The sequence below is a fragment of the Leptopilina boulardi genome, unplaced genomic scaffold (genome assembly GCF_019393585.1).
Source record: "Leptopilina boulardi isolate dan_hultmark-lab unplaced genomic scaffold, ZJU_Lbou_2.1 LbouV2_327, whole genome shotgun sequence".
Lineage (NCBI taxonomy): Eukaryota > Metazoa > Arthropoda > Insecta > Hymenoptera > Figitidae > Leptopilina > Leptopilina boulardi.
Window position 1 is genome coordinate 3,193,947 of NW_026137893.1, and position 12,087 is coordinate 3,206,033.

The 12,087-nt window shown below is 25.1% G+C and overlaps 1 protein-coding gene across 1 annotated transcript; it reads right to left on the reverse strand.

Annotated features, from left to right (window-relative positions):
* Positions 1-1,681: 1,681 nt before the first annotated feature.
* Positions 1,682-7,346, reverse strand: LOC127284834 (ras-related protein RabX-like). The gene is made up of 3 exons (XM_051310525.1): positions 7,190-7,346; positions 3,316-3,882; positions 1,682-2,579 (listed from the first exon to the last, which is right to left on the reverse strand). Exons 1-3 carry the CDS (start codon positions 7,205-7,207, stop codon positions 2,199-2,201), a joined length of 966 nt encoding a protein of 321 aa, XP_051166482.1. The 5' UTR covers positions 7,208-7,346; the 3' UTR covers positions 1,682-2,198.
* Positions 7,347-12,087: the final 4,741 nt, after the last annotated feature.

Below are 12,087 nucleotides of genomic sequence, written 5' to 3' on the forward strand. Positions count from 1 at the left end.
GTTGGTTAAAATTTAATTTTTAAAATTAATTTTTTGTATAAATAATAAATATTAAAAATAAAAATATGAAAAGAACGAGAGGGAAAATATATTTTCAATGGAAGATGAAGAAAAATTGAAAATAATCGCGAGTGTGTTGGATGACAGCACGTGTTATACTGTTGAGATGAAAATATCCAACGTCTTCTCATGAGTTGCCCCCCCACCAGATGAACAGCTGTGTGATCTTCTTGGTAGTGGGGTCCCTGAGACCCCATTTTGGATGTAGTTTTTCTTTTTTCTTTCACTGGATATTCATAGATCGAATAGTCCAAGTCCAAAGAGATTCGTCACTAACGCACTTGAGGTAATAGATTTCATATATAAAGATATTATTAATTTCATTTTTGTAATGAAATTACAATAATATATTATTATTTTCGCCTTAAATAAAAATTATTTAATTTAATTTAAAAAAAAAAATTTTTTTAATTAATTTTAATTTTTATTAAGATTATAAATTTTTAAACTTTACTTACATTATTTTATTTAAATTTAAAATTTTTATTTTATATAATTTTATGGAATTATTAATTATTATCTTATATGATTTTTCACTTAACCTATATTTCAACAATGTAGGCGTTACATCTTATTTTCTGTAATATTTTTGGTTATAAAGTTATTTATTTTCTATTTTATTTTAGATGTAGGCAAACGAACGAACTCATTATTCATCTTAAAACTCAATTATTCGTTGACAGCTTGCAAAGACCGTGAAGTACGAAAATGAGGATGCTTAAAATATTTTAGGAAAAAAATTTTAATGTGCAAAATTTATTAGGAGAAAAACTATTTTTATTTATTTAGGAAAGTTTTATTAAGTAAACAAATAAATTTTGTTAATTTATTTAAATATAACCATTTTTTTAAAATATATTATTTTCAGCTCTGTTTTTTTTGAAAAAAATTAATTTTTTAATATATAATTGCAATAAGCTTTTTTAAAGTTATGTTTTTTTATTTACAATAAATATTAGAATAAAGACAAAAAAATTTTTTTTTAATTATTATCGCTCAGAAAACAGAAATCTACATTACCGACTGTCGGTAAAACAGGAGAATTGCGATATCAAAAATACTGTTGTAGAAATCTACATAACCTACTGTCGGTAAAACAGGAAAATGACGTTATAAAAAAATTACCGACGCAGAAATCTACATTACCGACTGTCGGTAAAACAGCTTTAGCAAAAAACCCATGGTTCGATTTCCACGCAAGTTTTACAAAACTTATATAATATTATTTTCACGTTGTATTCTTTTAATTTTGTTTTTCAAAGATATTAATTTTTATTAATTTTGACTTTTTTGCGTTGATGAAAAAAAGGTTTTTTTGTTTGGTTATTTTGTACATTAAACATTTTTTTTTAATCTTATTTTTTATATAATTTTTTGTTATTTTTTACAAAAAAAACTTAAAGACAGGTACAACAATTATTTTTTTATTTCCATTTTTTTGAATCATGTACAAATGGATTTTGTTTTAAATTTAAAATATCATAACCTAGTTGCCTTGATAATATTTTCTTCGCACATGCGCTTTATAAAATATCAGATTTTCTAAAGCAGGTACGAAGCAAAAAAAAAGTGTCGCCCGTTCCTTTAAAATCTGTTTAAAATAAATAATAGTGCCATTTTTTATATATATATATATTTATATAATTTAAAATACGATAATTACAAAGTAAATAATTTAATTAATAATATATATACATTAGAAGATAAATATTTCAGTACCCCTTGATGTTACGTGTCTGGATCACCAATTGTGAGGTTAATTTTCCGTTTTATTTTGGAAACGTCATTAAAAAAATAAAGGGCTTTATTAGTAAAAAAATCTTCCCACTGCTTTTATAATAATTATTTACCATGATCACTTCAAGTATATAACTATATTTGATGTCAATAAATAGAACTTGATAAAATACACTCGTTGTCAGATATGCCTACACTTTTTTGTCCTTTTTTAACACACGTGTTGTCATGGTAACATATGCATTAGAAAAGGACAAAAAAAAAAGAGTAGACATATCTGGCCACGAGTTTACATCGAATTTCTTACAAAAAAAAAAAACTTTAAATAAAATGTCTCCCTCAATAATAATCAGTTTCTTGAGAATTGCACCCATATCTACAAATCTAAAAAAGTATATTTATCATACATTATTTCTAATGCGTGTCTGAACTCCTTTATGGCGGATATTTGCAATTGGATTAAAACCTAACCTATGGAATATTGGCTTATAATCCTTGTCGCGTTCTACGGACCATGGTTGAATGGGTTTCCATAGAGGATTTATAATTATTGGTGATAAAATTTTCTTCTGTGGCTCCTCCTTTTTGGCAAAATAATCAAAAATTTCGGAATTATTTTTCTCCACAATATGAGAAATATTCAATTCCTTCGGCACAACTAAAGAGTTTTCTTTTTCTTCTTTTTCTGCTTTTGCTGCTTTTTCAGCGTTCAATCTTTTATAGTACTCCATCGCTCTCTTACGGCTTCGAAGTCGTTGATTTTCTGATTTCGTATTCTTAGCCTAAACATAAAAATAATTATTTTATTACACTATTATATAGATACATCCACTTGCATAAATGCTGTCCCCACTCGCCATAATTTTCGTCAACTATCGCACCCTGCTCTAGTTAAAATTTAGTGAATTTATAGTAACTTTTAATTTTAACTATAAAGTCACTAAATTTTCAAAAGTTATGGATCAATTACGTAACTTTTTCCGGATTCCACATTCCGGATCTATATTTCGGTTTCCAAATTCAGGATTCCACATTCAAGATTCTGGATTTCACATTCCGTATTCCGCATTCCACTTTTCATATTCCGGATTCCAAAATCCGGATCCTACTTTTCACATTCCGTATTCTATATTCCGATCTCCGATTCCACTTTCAGAATGTAAGATGTGGAATCCGAAATGTGAAATCTGGAATGTAAAAAATGGAATCCGGAATGTGGAATCCAGAATATGGAATGTGAAATAAGGAATCCGGAATTTTCAAAGTGGGATCCGGAATGTGGAATCTGAAATACGGAATTTTGAACGTGGGAATGTGGAATCTGAAATACGGAATTTTGAAAGTGGGATCCGAAATGTGGAAAGTGGAATCCGGAATTCCGAATAAGGAATTTCGAAAATGGGATCCGGAATGTGAAATCTGAAATACGGAATTTTGAAAGTTGGATACGGAATGTGGAATCCGGAACTACTGCGTTTTTAGTTACTGTTAAAAATTTAAGATGAGTAACTTTCTTACCTTCTTAATAACATTAGTTTTTTTAATGCCTAAAGCATTCATATGATGATGATGATGATTATTATTATTATTATTGCTTTTGTTGTTGTTATTGCAGTTGTTGTTATTGCTGTTGTTATTACTGTTGTTGTTATTAAGGTTGTTATTATTACTGTTGTTGTTGTTGTTGTTATTGTTGCTGTTGTTATTATTGTTGTTATTGTTATTGTTTATATTGTACACAGTTTGGTTTGGAAAAATAATCATTGGAACAAAGAGCGACGTTTGTAATAATGAATTCCATGGTTCCATTCCAAGTGGAACAATGTTCATTTTTGGATTTATTGGTGTTGAATTTTCAATAATACTCCTTGGCGCTGAAGGATTAGCACCCAATACTCCATTATTTGAGACATTTGTGTTCGAGAGCCATAAAGGTGGGGGAATTGACATGAGGGGTAAAATGTCATTTTTTTGTTTAAAAGATGTATTTGTTTGCACATGACTCTCTAAAATATGTTGCTGACGTTGTTTCTCCAATTTTTTACGTTCACGTCTTCGTTGTGACTTTGATTTTTTCTTAGAAATCTTTAAACATAAATAATAAAAAATTATATATATATATATATATATATTACATCTTCACTATTTTAATTTATTTATACAGTTAACTAAAAGCAAATAAATTTTTCATTACTTTACTGGGGATCAATTACGTAACTTATTCCAGATTCCACATTCCTCTTTTCACATTCCGGATCCCACATTCCAAATTCCACATTTCGGATTCCACATTCCAGTTTCCACTTTCCAGATGTCAAATTCCGGATCTTACTTTTCACATTCCGCATTCCGCTTTCAAAATTCCGTATTCCGAATGTGAAATATAGAATCCGGAATTTTGAATGTGGAATCCGGAATGTATAATACGGAATTTTGAAAGTTGAATCCGCTATGTGGAATCTCGAATCCGGAGTACAGAATATAAAATGTGGAATCGGAAATACGAAATTTTGAAAGTGGAATCCGGAATGTGGAATCTCGAATCCAGAGTACAGAATATAAAATTTGGAATCGGAAATACGAAATTTTGAAAGTGGAATCCGGAATGTGGAATCTGAAATTCGGAATTTTGAAAGTGAAATCCGGAATGTGGAATCTGAAATTCGGAATTTTAAAAGTGGGATTCAGAATGTGGAATACGGAATGTTGGATCGGAAAAAAGTTACGTAATTGACTTTCTATGAGAAAAAATTTTTTTCGTGGTTTCAACAAAATTGAAAAACTGAAAAGTTTTAAAAATTTTAATTGAAATTATGTTTATTTGTTCATTAATTTTAGAAGATATGTTTGTAAAAGCGTAAATAAGAGAGAAAAATTTAGTAGACTAGACTAATTTTTAGTCAGACATGTTCAATAACGCCTGCGGTTAGGCAATCTAACTTGCACGTGTGTATGTCAGTCATATCCAGGGATGTGAAAGCGGTAATAAAATGACCCTCTACATGAATGACGCAAGTGTAAATTGGATTGCCTATCCGCAGGCGTTAATGACAATGTTCTAATTAAAATTTGGTTTTTTTTTGTCTATTTTTTTCTAGCTTAATGCAATGTGTACACTTACACTTTCACTTACATTTTTAATAAGAAAAATTTTTTATACTCCACTTTATAATTTCATTAAATTAATTTTTTTAAAATTCAAAATAAAATTTTATTTAAAACAAAAAAAGCTTCTCGGTTTCAGAGAAAATTTCTTTGAATGAAAGAAATTTGTGCATTAAATCAAAGAAATTGTTACATTGATATAGGGTCGAAGAAACATTTATTTGAATTAAATAAAAAATTTCTTTGAAAGAAAGATAATTTTTTGTTTTTTAATAAAAGATAATTTGTTTGAAATAAATAAATTTTTTTTGTATTAAAGAAAAATTTGTTAAAAAATTTGATTTCTTTGAATCAAAGAAATCTTTTTTCTGGGTGTAAATTTAAAATGTCAGTAATTTATGGTCACATTTAGGGTTGTAATTACAGTCGTTTTCAAATCAAGAATATTATCAAATTTTAAAAATTTTGAAAAATATATTTTTTTGGATATTTATCTCTCAAAAATGATAACAGATATGAAAAATCTGACAAAATTTTATATTTTATTAAATAAAACGGTTTTAAAGAATAAAAATTCATAAAATTTGAAAAAATTTTATTTATTTAAAAAGATTTAGAAATACGACTATAAATATGACTGTAATTACGGTTATAATTATGGTCATAATTACGACCCTAAATAAGATCATAAATACAGTTGAAAAATAAATAAATGACCCTATAAATAAGGGCAGAATTAATGTTTCAAATTCAACAACATATACCTAAAGAAAGAATTTCTTTGATTTAAAGAAACCAATTTCTTTGACTTCTTTTCTTTCTTTCAAAATAAAATTTACTTTAAAACCCAAAAAAGTTCTTAGTTTCAAAGAAAGTTTCTTTAAATAAAAGATTAAATCAAAGAAATTCTAATATTAATATAGGATCAAAGAAACATTTATTTGAATTAAATAAAAAATTTCTTTGAAACGATAATTTTTTTTTGAATCAAAAATAATTTGTTTGAAACAAATAAATTTTCTTTGTATCAAAGAAAAATTTTTCAAAGAAATTGATTTCCTTGAATCAAAGAAATCTTTTTTCTGGATGTATTAAAGGTCGTAATTATGGTCATTTTTTTCAATAGGGAAGTAAGTACTGATTCAGTACCAATAGAAACGTATAACACAACTTCAATTCCACTATAAAAAGAGAGAGTCAAAAATTTACTTAACGGTTAATCCAGTCAAGGTATAGTATTTTTAGATTCTATAACTTTGAATCGCAATTTTTTTTCCCTCAAACCCTTCACTTTGAGATAGAAAAAAAATCTAAATTTGATACAAAGAAGTAAAATATAAAATTTTTTATAAAAAGTGTGTGAAAAAAATCAGTTTTTTGAAAAATTATTTCCCCCTTCCCATTACATTTCACTGCAAAAATAATGATTATCAAAAAAGAAAGGAACTTAAATATATACCGAATTTTTCATAAAATTACTAAAAAAAAATAAACGTTTTCTACGAAACAAATTTTTGAGCTACAAAATTAATATTTCTTTAAATTACTCAAAATTTTGTATAATTTTTTCATTCTCATCACTAATTTTACGCTAGAATACAAATGGAACGTAGCAATTTTGCAAAAAAACTCATTTTTTGAAATTTTTTTTTCGAAAACTAAAATTTCTTTTATATAAAATGTGCATAAAGAATTAAATAATTTATTATTACTTATAACAATTTTACCAGTTAATTAATAAAATTAAAATTAAAAAAAAAATTACATGCAAAAAATATTTTCAACGATCAAGAATATAAATTATATATAAAAATTAAACTAGATGTAATAAATTTAAATTCTAATAAAATTATTCAATCAAATTTAATTTTTCGCAAATGGATATTAAAAAGGAAAGTAAAAAAATGCATTATAAAAAAAAATAAAACGGAAAATATATCTAAAGTTTTTATTTTGTTACAAATTTCGATAATTTTCCGATTTTACAAATTTTTGAAAAATGTTAAGTGTTTATATTTATTTTTTTATTTTTAAATACAAAGTTACTGTACAAAATTTAATTTATAAATTACAATATTATAATAGATAATTCCAATTATGTGCCAATATGCCCCGACGTCAGGGTGTATTGGCGCACTTGAAATTACAACGAAAAAAACCACTGCCTCAGGTAAACTTTAATTTAATATTAAACTACATCAAGGTTAAGGAATAAATAGTGAAATCACTAGTTTCCTTAAAAATCAAACCACAAAATTTGAATTAATAAAAAAAAAAATGAACTTACATTGCCGAATTCTTCCATTTTGTCAAGAGTGGGAATTTTCCAATTCACGTAAATTCACAATATATAATTATCTCTACACGAAGAGCCGATACTTTCGTTAATGACCAGTAATTGCAAAAACTGAAAAGGTTTTCCTCACTTCTATCTTATTCATCTTCTATTTGTACCTGTTCTTAATTTTACTATAGGTGGGGGAAATAGTCATATTATTTCTCTCTTTCATTCGTTGTATTATAATAAGACTCTTTCATTTCATTTACCGACAGTATCCGAAGATTACCGAAATTAGAAAGAATTGGTTACGAAGTGTATCATACTATAATACAAGTTGGGTGGGGGAAAATTCAAGATTTACTTAAACTAATGAATAAAATTACCAAAAAAAAAAATCGTTTTTTTGCTTATAAGTATTAAATAATTTCATAATAACTATACAATTTTTTTTCCTTTCTACAGTTTTTTAAGACGCATCTTTTGATTAATTAGCGAACATTCTACAGTTAATGAAATCAGAGTTAATGAAATTTAAAAAATTGAGAAAAAATGATTTTTGCTCCTAACTTGAAAAAAATATTATGATACCTATAGAAATTTTTTTCACTTTCTACAGTTTTACAAGACGCTCTTTTTGATTCATTAGCGAACATTCTACAGTTATTCTATTCAGAATTATTGAAATTTAAAAAATCGAGAAAAAATGATTTTTGCTCCTAACTTGAAAAAAATATTATGATACCTATAGAAATTTTTTTCACTTTCTACAGTTTTACAAGACGCATCTTTTAACTCATTAGCGAACATTCTACAGTTATTCTATTTAGAGTTAATAAAATTTTAAAAATTGAGAAAAATCGTTTTTTTCTCATAACTTCAAAAAAATAATATGATTCCTATAGATATTTTTTTCACATTCTACAGTTTTACAAGACGCATCTTCTGACACATTGGCGAACATTCTACTGTCATTCTATTCAGAATTATTGAAATTTAAAAAATTGAGAAAAAATGATTTTTGCTCCTAACTTGAAAAAAATATTATGATACCTATAGAAATTTTTTTCACTTTCTACAGTTTTCCAAGACGCATCTTTTAACTCATTAGCGAACATTCTACAGTTATTCTATTTAGAGTTAATAAAATTTAAAAAATTGAGAAAAATCGTTTTTTTCTCATAACTTCAAAAAAATAATATGATTCCTATAGATATTTTTTTCACATTCTACAGTTTTACAAGACGCATCTTTTGACACATTGGCGAACATTCTACTGTCATTCTATTCAGAATGATTGAAATTTGAAAAATTGAGAAAAAATGATTTTTGCTCCTAACTTGAAAATAATATTATGATACCTATAGAAATTTTTTTCACTTTCTACAGTTTTCCAAGACGCATCTTTTAACTCATTAGCGAACATTCTACAGTTATTCTATTTAGAGTTAATAAAATTTTAAAAATTGAGAAAAATCGTTTTTTTCTCATAACTTCAAAAAAATAATATGATTCCTATAGATATTTTTTTCACATTCTACAGTTTTACAAGACGCATCTTCTGACACATTGGCGAACATTCTACTGTCATTCTATTCAGAATTATTGAAATTTAAAAAATTGAGAAAAAATGATTTTTGCTCCTAACTTGAAAAAAATATTATGATACCTATAGAAATTTTTTTCACTTTCTACAGTTTTCCAAGACGCATCTTTTAACTCATTAGCGAACATTCTACAGTTATTCTATTTAGAGTTAATAAAATTTAAAAAATTGAGAAAAATCGTTTTTTTCTCATAACTTCAAAAAAATAATATGATTCCTATAGATATTTTTTTCACATTCTACAGTTTTACAAGACGCATCTTTTGACACATTGGCGAACATTCTACTGTCATTCTATTCAGAATTATTGAAATTTAAAAAATTGAGAAAAAATGATTTTTGCTCCTAACTTGAAAATAATATTATGATACCTATAGAAATTTTTTTCACTTTCTACAGTTTTCCAAGACGCATCTTTTAACTCATTAGCGAACATTCTACAGTTATTCTATTTAGAGTTAATAAAATTTTAAAAATTGAGAAAAATCGTTTTTTTCTCATAACTTCAAAAAAATAATATGATTCCTATAGAAATTTTTTTCACTTTCTACAGTTTTACAAGACGCATCTTTTGACTCATTGGCGAACATTCTACTGTCATTCTATTCAGAATGATTGAAATTTGAAAAATCCAGAAAGAATGATTTTTGCTCCTAACTTGAAAAAAATATTATGATACCTATAGAAATTTTTTTCACTTTCTACAGTTTTCCAAGACGCATCTTTTAACTCATTAGCGAACATTCTACAGTTATTCTATTTAGAGTTAATAAAATTTAAAAAATTGAGAAAAATCGTTTTTTTCTCATAACTTCAAAAAAATAATATGATTCCTATAGATATTTTTTTCACATTCTACAGTTTTACAAGACGCATCTTTTGACACATTGGCGAACATTCTACTGTCATTCTATTCAGAATTATTGAAATTTAAAAAATTGAGAAAAAATGATTTTTGCTCCTAACTTGAAAAAAATATTATGATACCTATAGAAATTTTTTTCACTTTCTACAGTTTTCCAAGACGCATCTTTTAACTCATTAGCGAACATTCTACAGTTATTCTATTTAGAGTTAATAAAATTTTAAAAATTGAGAAAAATCGTTTTTTTCTCATAACTTCAAAAAAATAATATGATTCCTATAGAAATTTTTTTACTTTCTACAGTTTCTCAAGACGCATCTTTTGACTTATTGGTGAACATTCTACTGTCATTCTATTCAGAATAAATTAAATTTGAAAAATAGCAAAAAATCGTTTTTTGCTTATAATTTTTTTAAAAATTCATAATACTAATAGATATTTTTTTAGCTTCTTAGAACTATTCAAGACGCATCTTTTGACTTATTAGCGAACATTCTACTGTTATTTTATCAAAAGTTATTGACATTTGTAAAATAAAAAATTTTTAATAATCTCCCTAGTTTGCATAATTTTTGAATAAAGTTTATTTAACTTTAAAATTATTATAACTAACTTAGAAAATACTAAAAAATGAATATAATGATCTATTTGTGAACCTTTTTTTTTAAAATATTACAAAGTTATTAATGTTTCAAAATTTTTAAAATATGTAAAAATATATTTTTTATTAATTTTTAAGAATTTTATATAATTGTTTTTTTCTTTTATACACATGTAATATTGTTTCTTTCATTTAGATACAGTTTAGAGATTTTGCATATACTTACATTTACTGTGTTATTTAAATGAAAAGTTAAAGTAATTATAAACCTAGTTGACAACCAGAAATTCAGAAATCTTTAATGAGATTTTAATTATGTACAATTATTTTCAATGTTCTATATCAAAAGAAATACGGTTAAAGAAACAATAGAAAACTTTGAAGAAATACACATTGTATTTTAATGGGGAAAAACCCGTCCGGGTTTGTCTACTTGGAAAATTTTTGGTCCCTGACCTAATTTATGACACCCTTGTAAATCATGTTTTCTATAATTACTTTACTTGATAAAAATAAATTATTTATTTTAAAAATAATTTATAATTAAAAATTATTTTAATTTTATTTATTTCTAAATAAATAATTATTTTTATTGTCTTATAAATAAAGATTAAAATTTTTATTTATTAAACCATGTGTAAAAATTTCTTAATTTTTTATGATTTATACCTACGATTATCACATTTTTTTAAGGGATTGATTTTTTTGTTTTAAAATATAGAATAAATATTTCACTTACATAAAAATATCAATAAAGAAAAAAAAACATGCGACTACTATTTTCAAATGTTTATAAAAGAAGGAAATATTGTCAATATGCATAAGCATCAATTGTTCCTTAATGTAGTTGTATTATCATAAAACAAAAAGCTTGTATTTGTAAAAATATCGACTAGAATTTTTTGAATTTTATGACTTTCGTTATAAAACGTCCGAAGAAGATACGTGGCTGACAAGTTCCTCGACATTTATTGGTGATGAAGCAAAAATAATAGAATTAGGAGAAAAAATAACATTTCTAATATACCAACTTGTAAATTTCGATTTTAGAAAGAAATTAAATCGTAAGTAAACTAAATTATTAATTTTTCAAAAATTCAAGAAAATTCACATTTGTAAATGATTTTACAGTATTTAAATGTTTCTATTTCAATAAATTCAATACACTTTTTTTTTGTACTAAAAATCAGTCTATTTTTCTTTAAAATCGTTAATTTAATAATTTAATTTTTCCTTTCAGTATTTGAAACTGAAATATGCTCATCAAATTGCAAATAATAATTTACTTTTCGATCGTAACTTTTGTTAGTGGAGAGATAATAATTGAAAATGTTAAATCAAATTGGTTGAATACAATTTTAAAATCAATTACAAATGATCATAAAATTTACCAAACAATATTAATGACAAATAATGAAACAAAAATTCAAACCCACGATCAAGTTGTAAAAGAATTTCAATCAAAACTACCGGTTTTATATCTAAATTCTCCTTTTATTGCAAAAACAACCGAAATGGAATTTAAGAAAATGAAAATTATGCAAAAATCCAAAATCACTCTTTTTTCAATAGTCACATCAATAAATGAAACAATGGATTATAACGAAGTGGAAAAACTAATGGAATTTGTTCAAAATATGTCAACAACCACTATTCGACCAAAATGTTTAATAATTTGTTTCTCAAATTTCAATTCAACAACCATTCATAAAATATTTCTCCAAAAAATGTGGAAAAATTTATTTCTCGATATCACAATTGTTGATATTTTTAAAGGAAATATCACGATTCATCAATTGAATCCATTTATTTCACAATATAAAATGAAATTATTT

What these genes read in the sequence shown, in the direction of transcription:
- LOC127284834 (XM_051310525.1), bottom strand. An exon ending in AAACTAATGTTATTAAGAAG is followed by an intron (nt 2,580 to 3,315) that starts GTAAGAAAGTTA and finishes TTTTATGTTTAG; the next exon opens with GCTAAGAATACGAAATCAGA.